At 43.8% G+C, this 21,138-nt stretch overlaps 1 protein-coding gene across 2 annotated transcripts in view; it reads right to left on the reverse strand.

Annotated features, from left to right (window-relative positions):
* Positions 1-21,138, reverse strand: part of LOC144736149 (ceramide transfer protein-like) — a 51,237-nt gene that overhangs the window by 24,037 nt on the left and 6,062 nt on the right. Inside the window, exons 2-6 of one of the 2 annotated variants that reach the window (XM_078618735.1) lie at positions 11,899-12,015; positions 6,198-6,305; positions 3,112-3,250; positions 1,954-2,040; positions 426-583 (exon numbers count right to left, since the gene is read on the reverse strand). In XM_078618735.1, the coding sequence (XP_078474861.1) occupies positions 426-583; positions 1,954-2,040; positions 3,112-3,250; positions 6,198-6,305; positions 11,899-12,015 (609 nt within the window). Of the gene's footprint in view, positions 1-425; positions 584-1,947; positions 2,041-3,111; positions 3,251-6,197; positions 6,306-11,898; positions 12,016-21,138 lie in introns of both variants that reach the window. The other variant, XM_078618734.1, reaches the window with a different exon arrangement.

Raw genomic sequence — 21,138 nt, forward strand, 5'->3', positions numbered from 1 at the left:
GCCTAGGGGCGTGGCCATGACGTAATGGAAAGGTGACAGCTGTAAGTAGGGGATTGGTTCTGCTGGCCTGGGCCACAGCCAATGGGGAGATGAGTCAGGGGCGTGGTCCCGGCAGCTTACGAGGGGGCCTGGAATATTCCATGCGAGGCTAACCAGGATTGGTGGAATCGTACCACGTGACCCGGGTATTAAATAGGGGTGGAAACGAACGACACGGGGTCAGAACGGGAACGAACAGAGGAAGGGGGCAACGCGGGAGCGGGGCTCCGGGTTGCCACGCTGCCTGCCAGCTGTAATACAAGTTGAATAAAAGACGGATTCCAGAAGTCGCCTCAACGACCTTTATTACACAACACAACCTGCAAACACCTACACCGTCGTATTACTCAGACGGGCAGTACAGAGTGTGGCGGCATGAAACCCACCCGATCGAGCCGCTTCTGCCAGCTCTCGTCGCACTTGCTCATGAGCTCCACGCAGTGGGACAGGGTGGCCAGGATCCCCGCCGTTGTCGCTTTGAATGTGATGGCCTCGCCCTTGAAGTCCAGGCCGTTGACGCGGCCGCCGGGGCCCGTGAAGCACACTGGACGGCGGCGCGGCAAAGGGGACCGTTGTGACAGCGGTGGAAGGGGCCGTGTCAATAACGCGACCGCAGGTTTTCGTCGTTGTGCCGCACAGCTCCCTCCCGAGGAATTTCAGATTCTACTGTTCGTTGTTCGGAACGATGTCTGCCATTCTACTCCATGTGCTGGGAGAGCTTCTGCTCAAATTCAGTTACTGAAAAAGCTCCCAGCACGAAGAGCGAAACATCGGGCATCATCTTCTTGGTTCTTTCGGTAAAGTCACGTAGAAGGAAAATAATAAAAATAAAACATAATCAAATAATTCTCACGACGTTTCGGCCACAACGCAAGCAGTCGTCTTCAGGTGGAAAACTGGTCTGCCTTCTCGACAGACCTGTTCTCCACCTGAAGACGGCTGCTTGCGTTGTGTCCGAAACGTCGTGAGAATTATTTTATTATGTTTTATTTTTATTATTTTATTATTTCCCTTTTACGTGACTTTACCGAAAGAACCAAGAAGATGAATCCCTGCAGTCACGAAAGCTTTAAATCCAAATCGGGCATCATGCCTAACAATACGTGGTACGACTCGAAACGCATCAGACAGGAGGGTGCGTGTCTATTTAAAAGGACACGATGAAATGATTACATTTGTAAAATATAAGAGTAAATTGACTTTATTTGGAGCAGAATTGGAAATGTGAAGTTTCTGCGAGTGTGCCGACGTGTAAAAGTTCACAGCATGTGTAAAGATCACCGTGACATTTCAAAGTACCTTTAGGGTGAAGAACATGTGCACACTGCAACATTAACTTACAAATTAAACTAGAAATGTCTCAATAGAATTTATTCTTTCAAGCTTTGTTCAGAGAACTATGAAATAGCACTGAAATGCCTTTGTAGGTGGATTCATAATGAAAATATTAACAAACCTAAGTCAAACATTCTATCTTCGTCATTCCATTTGATCCCAAATGCTACTGTACCGACTACCGGTTGAACAGCTGAAATACTAAGCTAATGCCAAGAGCCTATTCTCCTGACTGAACCTCGATGTTGGGCGTAGTAAGGCACACCTATAAACTATCACTTTGAAAGCAAGCGTTGGTGGATGCTTTGTATTTGTGTGCCTCTCATACACAAAGGTTATTACGCACGGCGGCTGTTTTTTGGGTGTTTTTTGGGTGCAGGACCCTCTTGAAGATGTAACCTTCAGTCTTTCCAGGATAAATTACATTTATACGCGACACCGGCTTGACAATTCGTCAGTGCACACCTTTGCACACGGCAATGGTTTTGCCGACAGGTGCATATCCGAGCAGACAAAGAGGCAGATCGCCCAGCTTGGCCGGCTGCTGCGGTAGCAAACAAACAAGGCACTCACTCTCACGTTTCTCCTTGTGCCCGCTGTTGCCATTCAGGAGGTGGGGTCCGTGCACACCTGACTCATGTAGAATATCATCATCATCGCCCGCAGCTGCAAAGAAATGAGCATCATCCTTTGTTTACAATACGATACTATGTAGATATATTTTTACGTTCAAGTTACATCTGAACGCAACCACGTCTCAAGATGATACACGTAAGCAGCGTGCATATTATTTTGTCGAAAGAGGCAGTTAGTCATAGGAAGAGGGGGGAAAAAAGGAAGTTTTTGAGGCAGGACTTGAACAAGGGCAGGGGATTTAAATTTCGACTTAAAGCTTTCGTGACTGCAGGGATTCATCTTCTTGGTTCTTTCGGTAAAGTCACGTAGAAGGGAAATAATAAAATAATAAAAATAAAACATCATAAAATAATTCTCACGACGTTTCAGCCACAACGCAAGCCGTCCTCAGGTGAAGAACAGGTCTGTCGGAAAGACAGCGTCATTCAGACGCGTCATTCAGACGCTGTCTTTCCGACAGACCTGTTCTTCACCTGAGGACGGCTGCTTGCGTTGTGGCTGAAACGTCGTGAGAAATATTTTATTATGTTTTATTTTTGTTATTTCCCTTCTACGTGACTTTACCGAAAGAACCAACAAGAATAAAAAAGGGCAGGGGAGATGACAGTACGGATGGATAGGGGAAGGGGGTTCAAGGCTGTGGGGATAACAAAAGAGAATGAGCAATCCCCCACTGAGAGAACACTTCATTAAGTGAATGAACACATGTCCAGGGTCAACACCTAACAGAAGGGCAAGGGCCAATACAAATCTGGAGCTATCCCTTTCACGTAATTACAGATTAGCCAAAAACAATCCGCTCATGGATGAGGTCCTCCCCAAGCCAATCACCATATACCACAATCCTGCTACGTATTAATCCACCTAGTACCTACACACAAGCTGATTTCATCACTCAATCTCCCCGCCGGACGTTCTCACGGGTGCCTTCTGAGAGGAACAATGACAGAGTTGCAGCTCTTTCAAACACTGGATGTATATAATGCGTTTCGAGCCATCTGAGGTTTGCAAAACACACAGCCGGCTTGGCTTCCTCCTACTGATCACAGAGAGAGAGACAAGAGGGCAGCAGGGACAATGCTTTCTGCCGGAGCACTTCACCACGATCACGGTGCAAGGCGTCGAGGCTGCTGGAGTCGGCGCAGGCGTCAAAATACTTCTGCAGTGTCTCCACCTGGCGGCACAGGATGTCCCGAAACGTCTCCAGCTCCGCCAGCTTCTCCCTCAGCCCTCGTGTACGCTGCAAGCACGGATTTGAGGGGCATCAGCGCGGAACTAGCAAAACTCACAGCGTCACAGGAGCACATCTGATCGACCGTACACAATTCGAATGTGGGCTGTTGTTGTGGCATGAGGCTATCACGAAGGCACTATGTTTCACAGATGGGTAGAGTATGAAATAGCCTCATTTCTGGGGACGGCTTGACCCGATTACGTAATTTGTAATAGATTTTCAACGTTCTACTGTTTTTGGTATAACGTCATGGGATCTATAATATCCGCGGTGAAGCAGGCAGTGCGTAAAGTTTGGTTCGTATACCTGAAGTATTAACCAGGGCAGCCACTGGGCTCGGAACCACAAACCTCTGCAACTGGAAAACGTGCTCCCGCTAGACCATCTTCACTTACAGACAGAATCTGGCATGCGTTAAGTGTGTAACGATGCATCAACCCTTCGATTAAAATATAATCTTAGGCTCGTGATAATTTATGACAAGTTATGGTCCTTTGTCATGCTGCTGGAGGACAAAGGCCTCCTCAGACTATTATAATACACACGGATGTCGATTGACCATACTTCACCATGTTGGTCAGTGCAGGTCAGCGAAAGCAGGTGGGGGGGGGGGGCTCCAGGACTGATTGATTCCAATATCACTCGCAGTGTGACCTGTGACCGGGAATTTAACTCGGGTCGCCAGGTTCATAGGGCAAGGCGTCGTGAACTGTTGCGCCATGAACCCCCCCCCGCCCCCCTAATGCTCGTGATATTTGCATCAAATCGTGCGTGTGTGAGAAAGATTATTTGCAATCTACGCAATTTCTGTCCAAATGATTGCTAACGATGATGGAAATAACGAGATGGTACAAATAAAGAAAAACATTGTGACTGGGTAGAAGACCCCCGGGTGGCCGGCCCAGAACACGCTGGCGGGACTATGTCGCTCGGCTGGCCTGGGAATGTCTGGGAATTCCCCAGGAAGAGTTAGAGTCCGTCGCCAGGGAAAGGGAGGTCTGGACCACCCCACTCAACATGCTGCCGCTGCCGCGACCCTCACCAGGACAAGCGGATTGAGAAACGAACAAACGAAAATTGTGACTCTCGTAGTCTTACTAGACACAAGACGTTACATTTTTTTTCCAAATTGTAGGTCACGTTTCCCACACTGATGAAGACATGTCCATTTTTAACCCATGCGCGTTATTCCCGCGTACTTTAAGAGAGAGCGTGCGCAAATGCACGGCTTTATTAACCGATAGATGCGAAAAGATGAACTGCGAAGATGACACACGAGGTCTGAACTTTTGGAAGAGCATAAACAGATTACAAAGAACAGAGATTGTGCATTAACCTTTTTCCAAACTTTGGTGACCTTTGCTCTAAAAAGAGACATGTTTTTCTTAGGGTTGCTTTGAGAGGTCACGTAAACAGCGGTCTAGCGACAGTAATAAAAGATAAGTTATTCATTCACACTCATTTCTTAGATTCCTTTCGTCCATTGTGTGTGCGAAAGGGTCTGCACACACACAAAAACACACGTACAAAGCACTCGCACGTACACACAAAACACACAGCCCCATCATCAGATGTGTGGCAGTGACTAACAGGCCAAACAAAAACAGTACGTAATCCACTCATTCTGTACCTGAGAAGCGAGGAAAAAAAGCATCAATACACCTATAGAAGCAGTGCAATAACAAGATCAACAACAAACACTGCTCCTGCCGTACGTAATGGGACTCTTGAGCAGTGGTTCCCATACCTGTGACCCACCAGACACTCGTGGTCTGCAAGACCGTGGGAAGCACTCTGCGGAACTGTCGCAGTTACTTTTTTCACCTACACGTTATATTTTGTACTGCTCATTGCAAAACTATTCAGACCAATTGAAAAAAATATATAGTTTCAGTAACTCTTTGATGAGCATTTTCCGGTGCTTTTCGAGGCATGTTATTTTATGGCAAGAGGGGTCCTGAAAGCATACCTGTCAACCCATACGGTTTACCTGTATTCTTGAACAGGGATATTGAGTTTTCAGGTCCATACGGTGTACACCCGTATCAATGCGGGCAAAAAAAACGTGTCTATTTGTTTGTGCTTCTCCCTTGACTTTGTAGGATGAACGTTGAGATTTGTAAGGGCACGGGGGGACCAATAAGGTCTGAATTGGTCTGTAATAAGGTAGGTACTGAAAAGGGGTTGACAGGTGTGTGAAAGGTTGGGAACCACTGCTTTGTGGCATGAAGATTTCATGAGAAATGACATCGCGTCTTCAACACGTGTAAATAAAAACCAATGAATGTGCAGCAATGTGCTGATGAGACAATTAACAAATGAGGTGTCCCACTTTTCCAAGCAATTTTTTGTTTGTTTAAAACAGGTTCCAGTTCTACATCACACCCTTGTTATTTCATTACACACAACCCACCTTGAAACCACATATTACACGTGATAAAACACCTCTTGCATTAAAATAAATATGCACAAATGTGACTAATGCCTTGTATGCGTAGTTCACCGTTAAAAATAGGAAAGCCTGATAATAGAAAATTAACTGTTGGATGAAGGCCTCCCCATGCCGTGTCGATAAAGGGGGTTGTTCGACCTTACATCACCACCACGATAATCTGTGCAGGTTGGTGAGGGTCGGAGGGGGTGGGGAGGGCTGGGGATCAGATATCACTCGCCATTGACGTTAGCCATGGCCACGAATCAAACTCAGGTCGCAGGGTTCAAGGCGTAGCGCGTAATCCACTGCGGCACCACTCCCACCGACGATAACAAAATTGATTATCCAGGCAAAAGAAGGTACGCATAACAAACCCTGGAACAAAGATACATTTGGCCAGGGTCAGCATTTCCTTGTAGAAATGGGCTTCAGGAAAATATGTTTTGTCATTGAGGTTATTGTCACGGTTTTCATTTGAGGTATTTGTGTTGTTTTTTGCTGACACACGCAACTGCCCACCTTGAAAGAGGATATGGAGGTGGTAGAAAAGGCACTGGTGGTCGACAGGATGGAGGCCAAGGAGCCATGGCGGCGCAAGTTAAAGTCGGACCCGTTGATGATTTCTTGCTGCAAGCCGTGGGCACGTGGAAACGACAAGGCACACACGTAAGCGCACGTACACACAAAGTCAAATATCCCCCGTATAGCCTGAGCAGACTGTTGGAGAAAGTGCTGTTAGCGAGCATCTATGAAGGCTGGCACGGCACACGAGGGGGTGGGTGGCCAGCACCAAACCCAGCTGCCTTTGTCTCCCCAGTGGCGATGTTTACACACTGCACGAGGTACTAATTTGAGGCCGAGTTGACCTCGGGTAGGAGGCCCATGACCGGTTCAGATAATCGTCACTGGTGTTGGCCATAAGCGGGAATCGAACTCGTGTCGCCAGATTCTTGGCGCAGCGTGCTAACCACTACACTACTGCTCCCCACAAGTGGTAGTGTAGCATACGCACACGTAACACGCACGCATGCACACAACCGGTGCACAGACTTACCTTCCTAGTTCCAACCAGAAAAGACCCAAACTCGGTCAGGAAAGCTAATGTGAAATAAAAACTTCGTCAATAACATAAAAAGGCGACATTACAGGCAATGGCTCCCTTCCTGATTGCAGAAAAAGAACCAGTGTCCCATAAAATGTCCTAACATATTCATTATTTATATATTCCCTTTTCGAGGCGCCATTATTGATGAATGTGCCGGGTTTGTGTTCTATTGCAGTGTCAAATTATTTTTTTGTGTTTAACATTAAACGTTGAACGGCACCATTCATCCTTTTGATCGGAATTTTTTCCTGCTAATTAATAGAAAAACGTGCAGATATTTTTTGTTTTATCATATTTTTTTTTAAATCTAGCTAAAAGCAGCTGTTCGGAAAGCAATCTTAGTATAAAACATGACTGCACACGTAGGGTCAAACTGATGCAAAACAAATTATTCAAGTGGGAATTTAATACAAACAGCTCATTTTGTCTCCAAATAATGTTGCTTTCTCCCTGCCATGTACATTTTAAAATGTCGCAAACGCCACCAGTAGGCAGACAGACGCAAACCATTAGTATGATAAAAGATAAATATGCATCACGTTTAAAGCAAAACCCTGTATGTGATCAATTATTGATGAGGGCTGTGGGATTTTATGAAGCCTTCCCCTTGAACAACCATCTGTTGAATAAGTAAACGCAGTGGGCAGACACCTCACATCACCTCCAGCGGATGGCAATAGTTAATGAAACACAAGCTGGGCTGGCCAGGCAACTAAATCAGTCTGCAGCTACACAAGAGCAGAGGTTGAAAGGAACAGGGCTTTTCTAGTTCAAGGCAATCATTACAAAAAATACACATCAAGAGTCGGCTGTGCTAAACAAAAAGCCCTACTGCTCACTACTTAACGGTCACCCAAATGGAACCATTAAACAAACCCCCGTTTCAGACTTCAAACTGTTGGGGGCCAAACAGGTTTCCCAAGCGGGTCACAAACACACAACATAGCTGGAACATCAAATGAAAGAGATTGGAAGAGTGCACTCAGTAAAGGTTGGTCGGAGTTTTGTGCACAACTGTTCTTGAGTAAATATCAACTTTGGAAACTGCATTGGATACAATATTTACTCGCAGGCATGGCAAGCAGCTTCATAGAAATGTTCCAAATCATTCTACACAGCTTGTAATGTGTTGATTCCTTCATACGTAAAGTGTACGTGGTTTTTGATTGTTTCTTATGTTGTGACATTTATCTAGTTAGCTAGAAGTTACACATGTTCAGGAGGTGCATCTAAATACTGAATCTCATTGACGTTGTAAACCTTTTTGTTAAAGCTTAGATCTTCACAGTTGTGCTGGAAAGTACTCTGATGTGTTATGGTTGTAGAGTGTATTGTTCAGCATGAAGTTAGACATTTCACTCCACATACTGAGAGCCTCAGGAATGGGACAATGTAAAAAAAAAATTCTCCCCGATTTTATACTTAACATGCTATCAGCATCACATCATAAAACGAATAATCCCTTCATGTGATAGCATGGTCCAGAGAAGCATATTCCACAGAGCTACCTTTGAAATCCCTTCAAGTCACCTCTAATTCACATAGGAGGAGAGAACACTTTCCCACCCTGTCAAAGTATTTTTGTCAAATGACAATTAACCAAATATTGCCAAGGCTGAGAACATCAACCCAGTTCTAGATTTGAAGCTTTCGTGACTGCAAGGATTCACATAGGTAAAACATTAAAATTTATAAAAGTAAAATAAAATAAAAATCACGACGTTTCGGAGGCAACACAAGCTTCCGTCTTCAGGTGGAACCGTCACAGCCACGACAGCTGTATCAAGTAAATGAGAGAGTGGTAGCTCCTGCAATCTCTCATTTACTTGATACAGCTGTCGTGGCTGTGACGGTTCCACCTGAAGACGGAGGCTTGTGTTGCCTCCGAAACGTCGTGATTTTGATTTTATTTTACTTTTATTAATTTGAATGTTTTACCTACGTGACTTTACCGAAAAAACTTAAGAATATCAACCCAGTTGATTCACGGTCAGCTGCAGAGATTCAAACTGAAGATCTCAGCTGTGGCTACTCGGCATGCTCTGACCTTTGATCCCCCCCCCGAACCACCAGCAGAGTACGTCATAGATCTGATAAGCACCCGGGGGCAAGTTACATGCGTTCATTTTACGACCTTTAAAATAAAATAAATCTGGCGCCCATCCAGTATTACCAGTTTCCATATTACATGTTTTAAGCTGCAGATAAATGCCAACAATTCCATGTGAGAGCCTCAAAACACCTCCCACAGGCACATTTTTAACAGGGGTGTAAAAAGCATGAGGTTGAGATTCTAAAAACCTAAAATATATCCCATGTACTGCATACGGCAGTGCCTGAGAGTGAAGCCAAGTACAGCGTCGCATGCAATGTCAGAAGCTATCGGCTGTTATCGTGCATTTATTGCAAGGGCTATTGCATAATGTACCCTTATCAATGGGCACATTATGAACTTTGCATTATTTTGAAACTGAGGAATCACAGTATTTTTTTCAAGTACAATTTACACACTATGTATATACACAATCCACGACTGGATCAAGGTCTCCCCATGCTGTGTCAGTCATGATTGTTATTAGATCACACTTCATCACGTTTGTCAGTGTGGCTTGTTGAAGGGGGAGGGTGCAGGGTAGGCCAGTGCCAGTGAAGATAACAGTTGGCACTGACGTTAACCGTGGCCGGCAAATCAAACTTAGGTTGATGGGTTCATATCGCGATATGCTAAACCACTCTCCCACTGCTCCAACCCATACTGTATACACCACGTGAAACTTGAACAATAGCCAACCTTAAAGTTACCATTTACTGCCACACACGTGTTAACCATAAACTGTATGCTTTGCAGGTTTAGTTTTTTTGTGCACGTCTAAAACGTTCAGTCAGCACTCCTCAAGGATGGTGGCGAGATGACTGTCAGGCATATTCTGCATATATTTTAATATCTGTGAAACATAATTGGATTTTCACACTGAAAGGCGTAAACAGGAAATCGTAATTTTCAGAGCTTTAACATTGAAGTCAACACTCCTACCATTGCACGGTGTACTGGGCCATACCCAAGTCCCACTATTATGGGGAGGATAGTTAGAATAATCTTGTAAATGACCCTCCATAAAGCCATCAGATTATACTCATGTGCTTATCTTCTAAAGCTCTTGCTCACAGAGGCCAAAATAGGGCAATTTGTAGGGTTATTATCTTTTCCACGTAATCAGTGCTCAGACCAGATCATGTTAATCAGTTTTTAAAACGCAGCACGGTAAAGTTGTCGCTGGTTACTTTCTTTATGGCCACCGTGTAGATATCTTTGCCGTATTTATTTTTGTGGGACATGGGGTACTGACCCGACGCTGCCGAAAAAGTCAAGGCCTGGGCAACAGTGACAAACTCCACTCAAGAATGAGCAAACACACCACGGTGTAACTGAGATTTGGCCCAGAAGAGTGACCTTTGGGTTAGCGTTCGCGTGTTTACAACGGCGGCGACGACGTGCCAGTTAAAAAACGCCTGCTCCTGTTTACCCACCATGACAGAAGCGCACACCGTCGCTCATGCACAGGATGCTCTTGTCAACGACATAAGACATCTTAACGAGCGCTTTGGAATAATAGTCCGTTTCAAACAGTTGAATATACTCTTGCAAATTTGGGCAAATGTTTACTGCACCACCGTTGCTGCACTGCAGGGGACAAACAAAACAAACAAAAGCTACTCCTTGCTAGCTCTCACAGTGGCATTACATTCAAAATGCCATCTCGCAAGAATGACGCCATTAGAGTAAATACCGACCCCATTGTAGCCAATGGAATGCATGTAGTTAACGCTTGACTTGCCGAGGAACCTAGAATAACTCGCCACACAATGACGCCTCCTGTTTGCCCACGGATCACTCGTGGAGATGAAAACTGAGGGCTCACCACCAATTTGTACTCCACTATTGCTGAGAGAGTATCCGAGTGACAACTTTCAATGCAAGTACACACCCAATATGCATGCGCTACGCAGAGCATTTTCAAGTGGCAAATTTTAGCTGTGAGCCACGGTTATTGTAGATGTGAACAGAATCAGCGGGCCACAAACCCACAACAATTGTGTTTTTGAGCCGAGTTTGGTGGCACGCGTATGTAATCCAATACCTTAGAGATGGTAAGCCTGAACACTGCTTATCACAAATGCGTGTCATAAATTGATCATGTAGATTTAGCAATATTCCGAAATCCACTGGGCTGTGATGTGGCCAGGACATCTATGGCAGTAGATAACACTAAATAATAATTTGCGGTGTTGTGCAGAATACAAATAACAAAAGAGATAAGAACACCAACGTTCCCCTTCATATGTCTCTCCACATGAAGTATAACAGTATTTGTTCCATTTGGAGAGACAGATATACGGAGTATGCCGTATGAAAAAGAGTACTGAGGCTCAGTGGGGCTGGATAAAATCACATGATTGTGTTTAGGCTATTACACAACAGACACGTGCCCTGGTTTATTTATAGCAATACCGTTCACCTCTCAAGTGCATTCTGCACGTCAAATTTTGTTTAATTTAACACTGTCTGGATGTATAATTAATTAGCAGTTTATTTATTGAACGTAAAAAAAATGTACGGATGTGGCTTTCGTCGTCCTTTTCTGGCACATAAGGCATGCAGTAAAACCAGTTTTCAGACAAAAAAAACCCTCCAAGCTGCTCCTATGCCACGCAACCCGACACCCATGGCTAACCACCTATGTACCAACTAAAACTCTTTGCGCCGCCCATCGTGTCACGAGCACTTACACGTAGATTTAAAATTAACCGCAGCAGAAGGAAAGACTTCACCCTTTTGTTTGACTCCCAATTGCCACGGGTGTTGGTTACCTTTTGCTTGACGTTAACAGATAATGGAGGGCGAGTAAGGTACAGGAGAGAGAATGTGGGTCTTGAGATCATGTCTCAAGTGATGAGTGGAGGAGCTGTTAAGGCCGTCAATTACCACACTGTAATAGGTGCAACAACATGCTTTGAAACATCACAATTCAGCCTGTCTTCGCAACAAATGGCCCGCATGAAGCAGTAAACCCCCACTGCAACTGTTCTTGTGAAGGTTTCCCAAAACCAGCGTACCTTGCTCTGTTCCAGGATATCCATCCAAACTCTCCTCTCCTCGGCATCTTCTGCCCTCATGTACCAGACGTTGTCGTTGACTCGGACGTCAAATCGACATTCGTCAAATTCATGCGGCTGCAATACACACATACACACAGAGCAAAACAAAACCACGTGAGTGTTTAGCCGGGCCCTCCTGCTTCTCTTCAGCCGCAATATCTTCTCTATGTGCAATGCAAACATGCTCGCTCTTTATTTGCGCGTTCACGACACCCTTATTCTCTAAATGGTGTATTTAAGTAAGTATTTCACTGTCTCGATTTAAAGCTTTCGTGACTGCAGGGATTCATCTTCTTGGTTCTTTCGGTAAAGTCGCGTAGAAGGGAAGTACATGACTTTACCGAAAGAACCAAGAAGATATTTCACTGTCAATTGTTATATCCTGCACCTGACGCAACTTCTTGGTTCAAAAGAAAGTCTCGGAGCTGCTTCTCTGGGGATCATCACTCTGCCATCACTGTACTCTTTTAAACAGACATTATTGACGTACAAACAATACAAATGCGAATGTATGTAATTGTTTTGTGACATCATTTGGTTTGATTTACTTTATACAGTATTTCGATTTAAAGCTTTTGTGACTGCAGGGATTCATCTTCTTGGTTCTTTCGGTAAAGTCACGTAGAAGGGAAATAATAAAATAAAAAATAAAAAACATAATAAAATAATATTAAATAAAAAATATATTAAAATAATAGAATAATATTTTATTGTTTTATTTTTATTATTTTATTATTTCCCTTCTACGTGACTTTACCGACAGAACCAAGAAGATTACTTTATATTAATATTTTATATCGTGTTCGTTAACCCTTGCTGCCGTGTCTGTCTGCTGGCTGAGACACCCTTGACAAAAGAACCGCATAGCTCAAGTGGTAATTTACTCAGATAATAAACTTCTGATGTTCACGACATATCAGTACAATTTCACATGAGCATTATTTGTCTCTAGCTTTCGTGACTGCAGGAATTCATATTCTTTCGGTCTCTCGGTAAAGCCACGTATATAGAAAAAGAATAACATTAATACAAATAATAACAATATCACGACGTTTCGATCGCAACACAAGCAATCGTCATCAGGGAGAGCTGCTGAGGCAGGAAACAATATATTATTTTCCTATATTTTTCACCTGATGACGATATTGTTATTATTCTTATACATTTTATTATTTTTCTATCTACGTGGCTTTACCGAAAGACCCAAAGAATAGCAATTTGCAGTTAGTTGAGGGACCAACTGGATTTTAAAGGCACATTTAAGCAGAACTCTCTTCTGTCAGCACAAACAAATAAAATGACCTTTTAGATCGTATATTGGCCTATTGGCTTTCCATAACAATACTATCCATCAGTATTTAAGCAAGCAAATTTCAAACAGAGTTGTGCAATGCTGGGTACAGCCTGGAATGGCACACAGTGATAGGTGTGGCCCCAGTTGTGATAGGTACTTTTTTGGGGCAATGCATCAGTTAAGGGGGGATTATTTGCCGAGTATGGGTGGTGGTGGTGGCTGAGATCTAAAGTCAAGTATGGTTTCACTATGCATACAGTTCTGCATGATACATTCTTTTAACCACGGCCTCCATAACTCACTGCGTGTGCTCAATACCTTGCTAATAATTTAAAAGAACACACAGTCCATTTCGTGACTCGTTAGGTCACGGTCAATGATGTCCATTTCGATCTGAGATCATCGAACCGAAGCACAATTGTGTTAGTTCACCAAGCTTCTGACAGGTGTACTACATGAACTAAAGTTTGAATCATCAAATAACATGAGGAAATATGGTATCATATACATACAATACAGACCATCGGGTAAGGATCACTGGTTCCCAAACTCTATGGTCTTCCTAAAATCCATAAAGAAGGCACCCCGCTACGACCCATCGTGTCGACGATAAACTCTCCGACGTACAAACTAGCCCGTTTTCTATCAGATACTCTGCCCCCCTTCACAGGCAAGACCTCTTCGGCAGTACTCAACTCAACCCAATTAGTCTCTATGGTTAAGGACATGGTACTATCTCCTGATGACATTCTCGTCAGCTTTGATGTAGTATCTTTGTTTACCAAAGTCCCAGTACCGGACACCCTAACAATAATTGAGGACTTAGTCCAACAGGGATTGAATTCTGATGTACCTGCGCTGGTTAGGCATTGCCTCACCAACACCTATTTTACCTGGAATGGCACCTTCTACAAACAGAATGAGGGTACCCCTATGGGCTCCCCCTTGTCACCAGTTATAGCCAACATTTTCATGGAAAAGTTTGAATCAGACGCCATCCAGACATCCACCCTGCGTCCTTCCCTGTGGAAGAGATATGTGGATGACACTTTCTTCATCTGGCCACATGGCCTCCCAGCATTGAACCACTTCTTGGACCACATCAATTCTAGACACCCATCTATCAGATTCACCATGGAAGTGGAGAAAGACGGTAAACTACCATTCTTGGATATTCTGTTTAAGAGGAGGCTTGACGGATCCTTGGGACATTCTGTCTACAGGAAAGCCACCCACACAGATTCCTACCTGAAACCGGATTCCCACCACCACCCATCTCAAAAGAATTCTCTCATCAAAACGCTATACCACAGAGCCCATGGCATTTCTGACCAACACCACCTGACTGATGAATTAAGACATGTACATCGGGCCCTCAGGATGAACGGATACTCTGACCGTACTATCCGCCAAGCTGTCTCTCCCACCACACAGAAACAACCACATGAAACTCCGACCAAAACTATCACGTTACCATACATAGCAGGCGTGACCAAAAAGATCTCCAAAATTCTAAACAAACATAAGATCCAAGTCCGATTCAGCACAGTGCATAAAATCCGTGATCTGATTCCATCTGTGAAGGATGTCGTTCCTGACTTACAGTATCCTGGAGTCTACAAATTGAGTTGCATTTGTGGTGATTGCTACATTGGAGAAACAAAACGTCATGTTGCTGATCGTGTCCGCGAGCACAAGTCAGATCTGAAACACGGCAGAACTGATTCTTCGGCCGTTGCCGATCATTGCTACAACTCGGCGGGCTCTCATGATATTGTCTTTTCCGAGACCAAGGTTCTCTGCAAGCCTCCTGGCTACCATCAAAGGTTTGTACACGAAGCCATACAAATATACAAACACAGACATAATTTCAACCGTGATGATGGGTACAAACTCAGTAATCACTGGAAAGATGTTATTAACCACGCAAAAAAGACTTAATTACACTTTTTGGACCATCTTATCTGACAGGCACTATTTTAATTTACTTCACCGAGTGTTAACATCCCCAGTTATTTTTAACAGTACTCTCTTCATTTTTCAGCCTGCATTGGTATAAACATGGGCATTTTCGTTCCTTTGTTCTATCATGTGTATCAGACCTCCCCTCCCCCCTTTCTGCCCATTGTGTTGGCGTGCGCAGCAGCCGCGTCCAAGCCGTCGCCAAATGTTTTGTTGGCTCCCTCCCCCTCCCACCCCCCTCCCTCCCGATACGTTCCATTCATTGGCTACCACATTCTGATGAACTCCCCCCCCTCTCCTCCCCCCCTTCAACTTGCTTATAAGGGATTACATTTTGAATCATTGCTTCACTTGATGCAGCTAATCTGGCTGTGACGGTCCCACCTGATGACGGAGACTTGTGTTGCCTCCGAAACGTCGTGAATTTTATTTTTATTTTTGTTTTGTTTTATTTTACTTTCATTACTTTTAATGTTTTACCTACGTGACTTTACCGAAAAAAACTGAGAATATGGTTCCCAAACGTTTACAGTTCAGTTTTATTGTTTGGCAATAAAATAAACTATTCGCATTTGAGTACAACCACATTCGACTGTAGCACACTGTGTCCAGAAAACAAAGTACAATTAGAAAAATTACAAAAATTATCACCATGGTATCACAGGAGACAACAAATCACACGAGCCGATGCAAATATGTACTACTATAATGAGCCAAGAATGTCTGTGTGTCCCGCGCGTGACGTCACTCCGCATCGAACAGCCCCCCTCATTAATAATCATGAGCAGGTAACGTCACTCCACGTCAACCAGCCCCCCTCATTAATAATCATGAGCAGGTAACGTCACTCCACATCGAACAGCCCCCCTCATTAATAATCATGAGCAGGTGACGTCACTCCACATCGAACAGCCCCCCTCATTAATAATCATGAGCAGGTAACGTCCTCCAAATGGACACCCCCCTCCATTAATAATTAGCGGCTGACGTCACTCCCATTCTCAGCGTCGACTTACAACCCTCACTACAAAGGCAGAACCCTCACGTCACGCGATCTCCGTAACGCTGTTGAGACATCAGAGTAAAAAGGACGTCATGATGAACAAAGGATTATAACCTTTAAATGAAATAAGTCTGTGTCACCGTGGCCTTACAAATTGCACGCGAATGGATGCAATGAATATCACGTCGCGGTCATATTTACAGCAATACACCCGTCCTTGGATGGGTAAAAGGCTAGTTCCTATAGATTTAAGCATTTACTGAAAACACTATCCGTGTCATAGACATCTAAATTAAAAGCCATCTTACTATTTGCATGCACGTCAATGGCAGGCGGATGGGTTTTGAATCTCCCATCGGGATGCGCACGTGTGTCAAGCCACAGAGCACAAACGCGTCATTTGTGGCCAGATCGCTTCTGAAAAATAAGTGAATACCTCAGTGGGCTTTGCCTGGTAGGATGAGGATGGTTTCGTTGCATTTTTATGTGTTTGGGTGATTTTTTACCTTTCTTTTACTTTGCACTACGATCATGATTTTGTGATGTTTGTTGTTGAAACGTTCTTAACCGGCCCTACTCGACATCTGTGAAGAGGATCTTTATAGCTAATCGGATTCTATCCAGTATAAGTATTATTATGATTGTGTCATAGTACAATAGGGATATTTTTTATTCTACGGTGTCCAGACCTATGGCAGGAAAACTTACATTGTTCGGTTAAGCCAACTGTGATCCGGGGATAAGGTAACCTTTGCTTCTTTAGTGTCGCTGCAGTAACTTAATGCGTACACCAACAAAAAAAACACAACCTTTTCTTTAAAAGGTTTACTCATACTGTAATTTTAAAATGTCCATAATTGCCAATTATACTGCACGTACAAATATGTTCAATAAATGTACAACTGCAGGACTGTAAAGGTGTGAATTACGCAATTACCCCTGACAATTGGTTGTAATGATGATTTAAATTACAGCCCTTTTTTATCAATCCACTGCTGGAAGAAGGCCTCCCCATACCATATCGGTCATGGGGTTGTTTGACCATACTTCACCATGCTGGTGAGTGCAGGTGGGTGAGGGTTGACAGAAGCTAGGATTGGTTCAGAAATCACTCACCCCTAATATACGTACTGTATGTTGAACTCCTTTCGCACCCTATACGTAGCCAACCATGCTAATCGGAGGTGCGGATGGCAGACATCGCCAGGAATTGAACTCGGGGCACCAGGTTCATAGCGCAGCGCACTAACCACTGAAGCAGCCACCATTCCCAATCTGACTTCTGGAAATAAGACCAAAAGCGGATGCGTCTGGTGACCAGCCTCCTTTGGCTAAGGCCTGCGCAGTACATTTCCTTATTCTGGACAGAGAAAAGCATTACATGTAAATTATACTGCGGTGCAACATATAGCGCGTAAAGGAGGCAACATGATTTGTTGGATATGAGTACTACTTTCTCAAAAAAATAAGCATCAGCAGTCAATCCACTGCTGGATGACGGCTGCTCAAGCCTCCGCCATTTCTCCTGCGATGCAACAATCCACCCAGCACCTGCACACCGGTCTCCTGACTTCGTCACCAGGTGAAACAAAACAAACATAAACTAAACACGAGTTGATTTGATCACTCCATCTCCTCAACCTTTTTTGACGCGCTCCATTCCTTGGCCGCTACTCCCGTAAATATTGTCGACGACAGGTCATCATCCTAATAGGGGTTTTCCCCTTTTTTCTGGCAACAAAACTGACAACTTTTGCAAGGAATCATGTTAACATTAACCACAATACTTGCAGTCAAATACGTTGTCTTTGAACTGTGCGCCTTTTGGCGTCATCTGGTCGAACACCATATGAGACTAGGCTCTAAGAAAAGCTGTCTCTGGTATGGACCAATCAGTTTCAAGGACAATGCATAAATTATCAGAGTATTGTTTTTTGTTTGCATTTGACTGCAAGTATTGTGGTTAATGTTAACGTGACTCCTTGCAAAAGGTGTCAGTTTTGTTGGCAAAGGAGGCCTCATAATGAAGGTCATTATCCGTTCCATCGATGTGTCCTGCTCAAGCCCACTTACATTCCTTAACAACTGATGGAGGTCATCAACCTGAATATGTCCTCTAATCCATGCTCTTCTTTCTGTTTCTCAAAATTATTCCAAGCACACACCTGTCTAAACGTGTATGCTCAAAAGAAATCATCTGGTGTTCAAAATAACTCTTCAAACACTCTCACGTATTTTCGCACCTCCGATTAACACGGTTGGCTATGCACAGTACGAAAGAACTTCAACACACGTACATAACATCAAACATGTGACATTCTTTGGCCCCGCCCCCCCTCCCCCTCCCGATGCGTTGTGCAACACCAACCGCGTCCACGCCGACGTGCATTCTTTTGGCCCCCCTCCCCCTCCCGATGCGTTCCATTCATTGGCTACCACATTCTGATGAGCCCCCCCCCCTCTCCTTCACCTCAACTTGCTTTTTAAGGGATAACATCTTGAATCATTGCCTCACTTGATGCAGCTAATCTGGCTGTGACGGTCCCGCCTGATGACGGAGACTTGTGTTGCCTCCGAAACGTCGTGATTTTTGTTTTATTTTATTTTTATTAATTTTGATGTTTTACCTACGTGACTTTACCGAAAAAACCTAAGAATATGTGACATTCCTCACTGCATGCCGATAAAATATTAAATATTATTGGAGCATGTTTGTTTGCATGTTTTACCACAAGTACGTGTGGTTAATGCCGACTTAATACCCTGCAAAAGGTTTGTATTTGAACATCTGAACACCTATTTTATTGCCAGAAAGGGTAACACCTATTAATATTTTTCATACTGTGATACTGGCAAAAAAATCCCATAGCTATAACAGTATTAATGTTGAAACTTTGTACATCAGCGTAGATAAACAGCTGACCCAGCCTGGAAGCGTTAACAGAATTGGCCAAGAGCAATTCTTCCTGTCTTATCAGTGGCAGCCTTGAGTGACCACAGGACTTGTACTTATGACCTCAACTCAGTTTGCAAGGCAAGCATTTATGCCTCAAAATGTGTCATGAGAAAAAAAAGTTTCTTGAGTAAAAACAAGAAGTTGATGTATCTCTTTCCAAATGCAGAACTAAGTAAGCCTTTCTATGTTAAAAAAAAGTCGGCTTTAAGCAAACAATGCAGCCATCACCTGAACTCACCACACCACTTGCATTATTTATCATTTATTATGTAACAAGCATACTTAAGGGCTAAGGCAATCTGACTGGGCTAAAATGCATAAATGTGAGGTGAATGAAATCGTCAAATTTCTTTCATACCGCAATATTTTTACTTAAAACGCATGGAGAAATGTAACAAAAGGAACCGATTATGAAAGGGAACAATGCACTAACCTGATGTACAGCAGCTTACAAACACGCAAGGCGGTACAGTGAAAAAAAAACGTCGCAAATCCAACTCGCTGGGGACTGAGGCATAGAAAGATACAGTATGTGAAAAGGCGAGATATGTGAACATGTATACAACAAAAGTTACACTACGCACACATTGAGCACTGAACAAAACTAACGAGCCAACAAACTGCTTTAAATATAGAACGTTAAGCGGTTGTTTACAAATGCAGCACTGTACATTGCTATGTGGTTTGCAAGATACCTACAATAATCACCCAGGAATGTCCGTCCTTAACGCTCGTAACGTCTCTCCACATCGACCAGCCCCCCTCATTAATATTCATGAGCAAGTGACGTCCGTCAAATGGACACCCCCCCCCACCCCTCCTCATTAATAATCATGCACAAGTGACGTCACTCCACATCGAACAGCCCCCCTCATTAATAATCATGAGCAGGTGACGTCCTGCAAACGGACACCCCTCCATTATTATTACCTACTATGAGCCAATAATGTCAGTGTGCAACGCTCGTGACGTCACTCCACGTCGACCAGCCACCCCTCATTATTAATCATGAGCAGGTGACATCACTCCACATGGAGAACCCTCCCCCCTCATTAATAATCATTAGCATGTGACGTCACTCCACATCGAACAGCCCCCCCTCATTAATAATCATTATAAAGTGACGTCCTCCAAATGGACCCCTCCCCCATTCATAATAATTAGCGGCTGACGTCACTCCACATTGGGGGCCGAGGCGCCTCCTCCCCCCTCCTCGGCGTCAACTCACAACCCTCACTACAAAGGCAGAAACCCTCACGTCACGCGATCTCCGTCACGCTGTTGAGACATCAGAGTAAAAAGGACGTCATGATGAACAAGGGATTATAACCTTAAAATGAAATAGGTCTGTGTCACCATACCCTTACAAATTGCACACGCATTAATGCAATGAATATCACGTCGTGGTCTGCTTTTCGCTTGCAAGTTTCATATTTACTGCAATACACTAGTAAGCTAAGAAGCCTTCTCCACATTGCGGGTTTAAGAACTTAAGTGGCCCATTCTTACGCAACACAATTCATGTGGTTCCGTTACCTGTCCGGCCACACCTGTTTTAGAAGCTGTGTGCGCCCACTATTCCCAAAAGCCGCTCCTGCTACAGTTAAAAGTGAATCGGACACGAAAACTGTACGGCTTAAACTTCCATCAGATAAACAGGTAACGTGACGTTCATATTGAGTGATCAGTCAATACAACTTCAAATTGTAGCACAAATGTTTACCCAAAGGGCATTAGGTTGCCATATCCCTATGTAAAAGCTATTTATTTATATCTACTGGCTACTGACAATGCCAGTTAAGCACAAAGGCCTGCTCATGATATTAAAGGCCTGGAGGATGTTGGGTGAATTATCCGCAAGGAGATGCAGAAAATGTCATGACACTGCAGTACATGCAATAAGGTGTGATATTGCCTCTCTCGACACTGCCTTGTCCACTCAGCAGGTGTAAAATTGGCATTACGTTTTGTTTTATCTCCAAA

Source organism: Lampetra planeri, chromosome 59, assembly GCF_965212315.1.
Source record: "Lampetra planeri chromosome 59, kcLamPlan1.2.h2, whole genome shotgun sequence".
Taxonomy (NCBI): domain Eukaryota; kingdom Metazoa; phylum Chordata; class Hyperoartia; order Petromyzontiformes; family Petromyzontidae; genus Lampetra; species Lampetra planeri.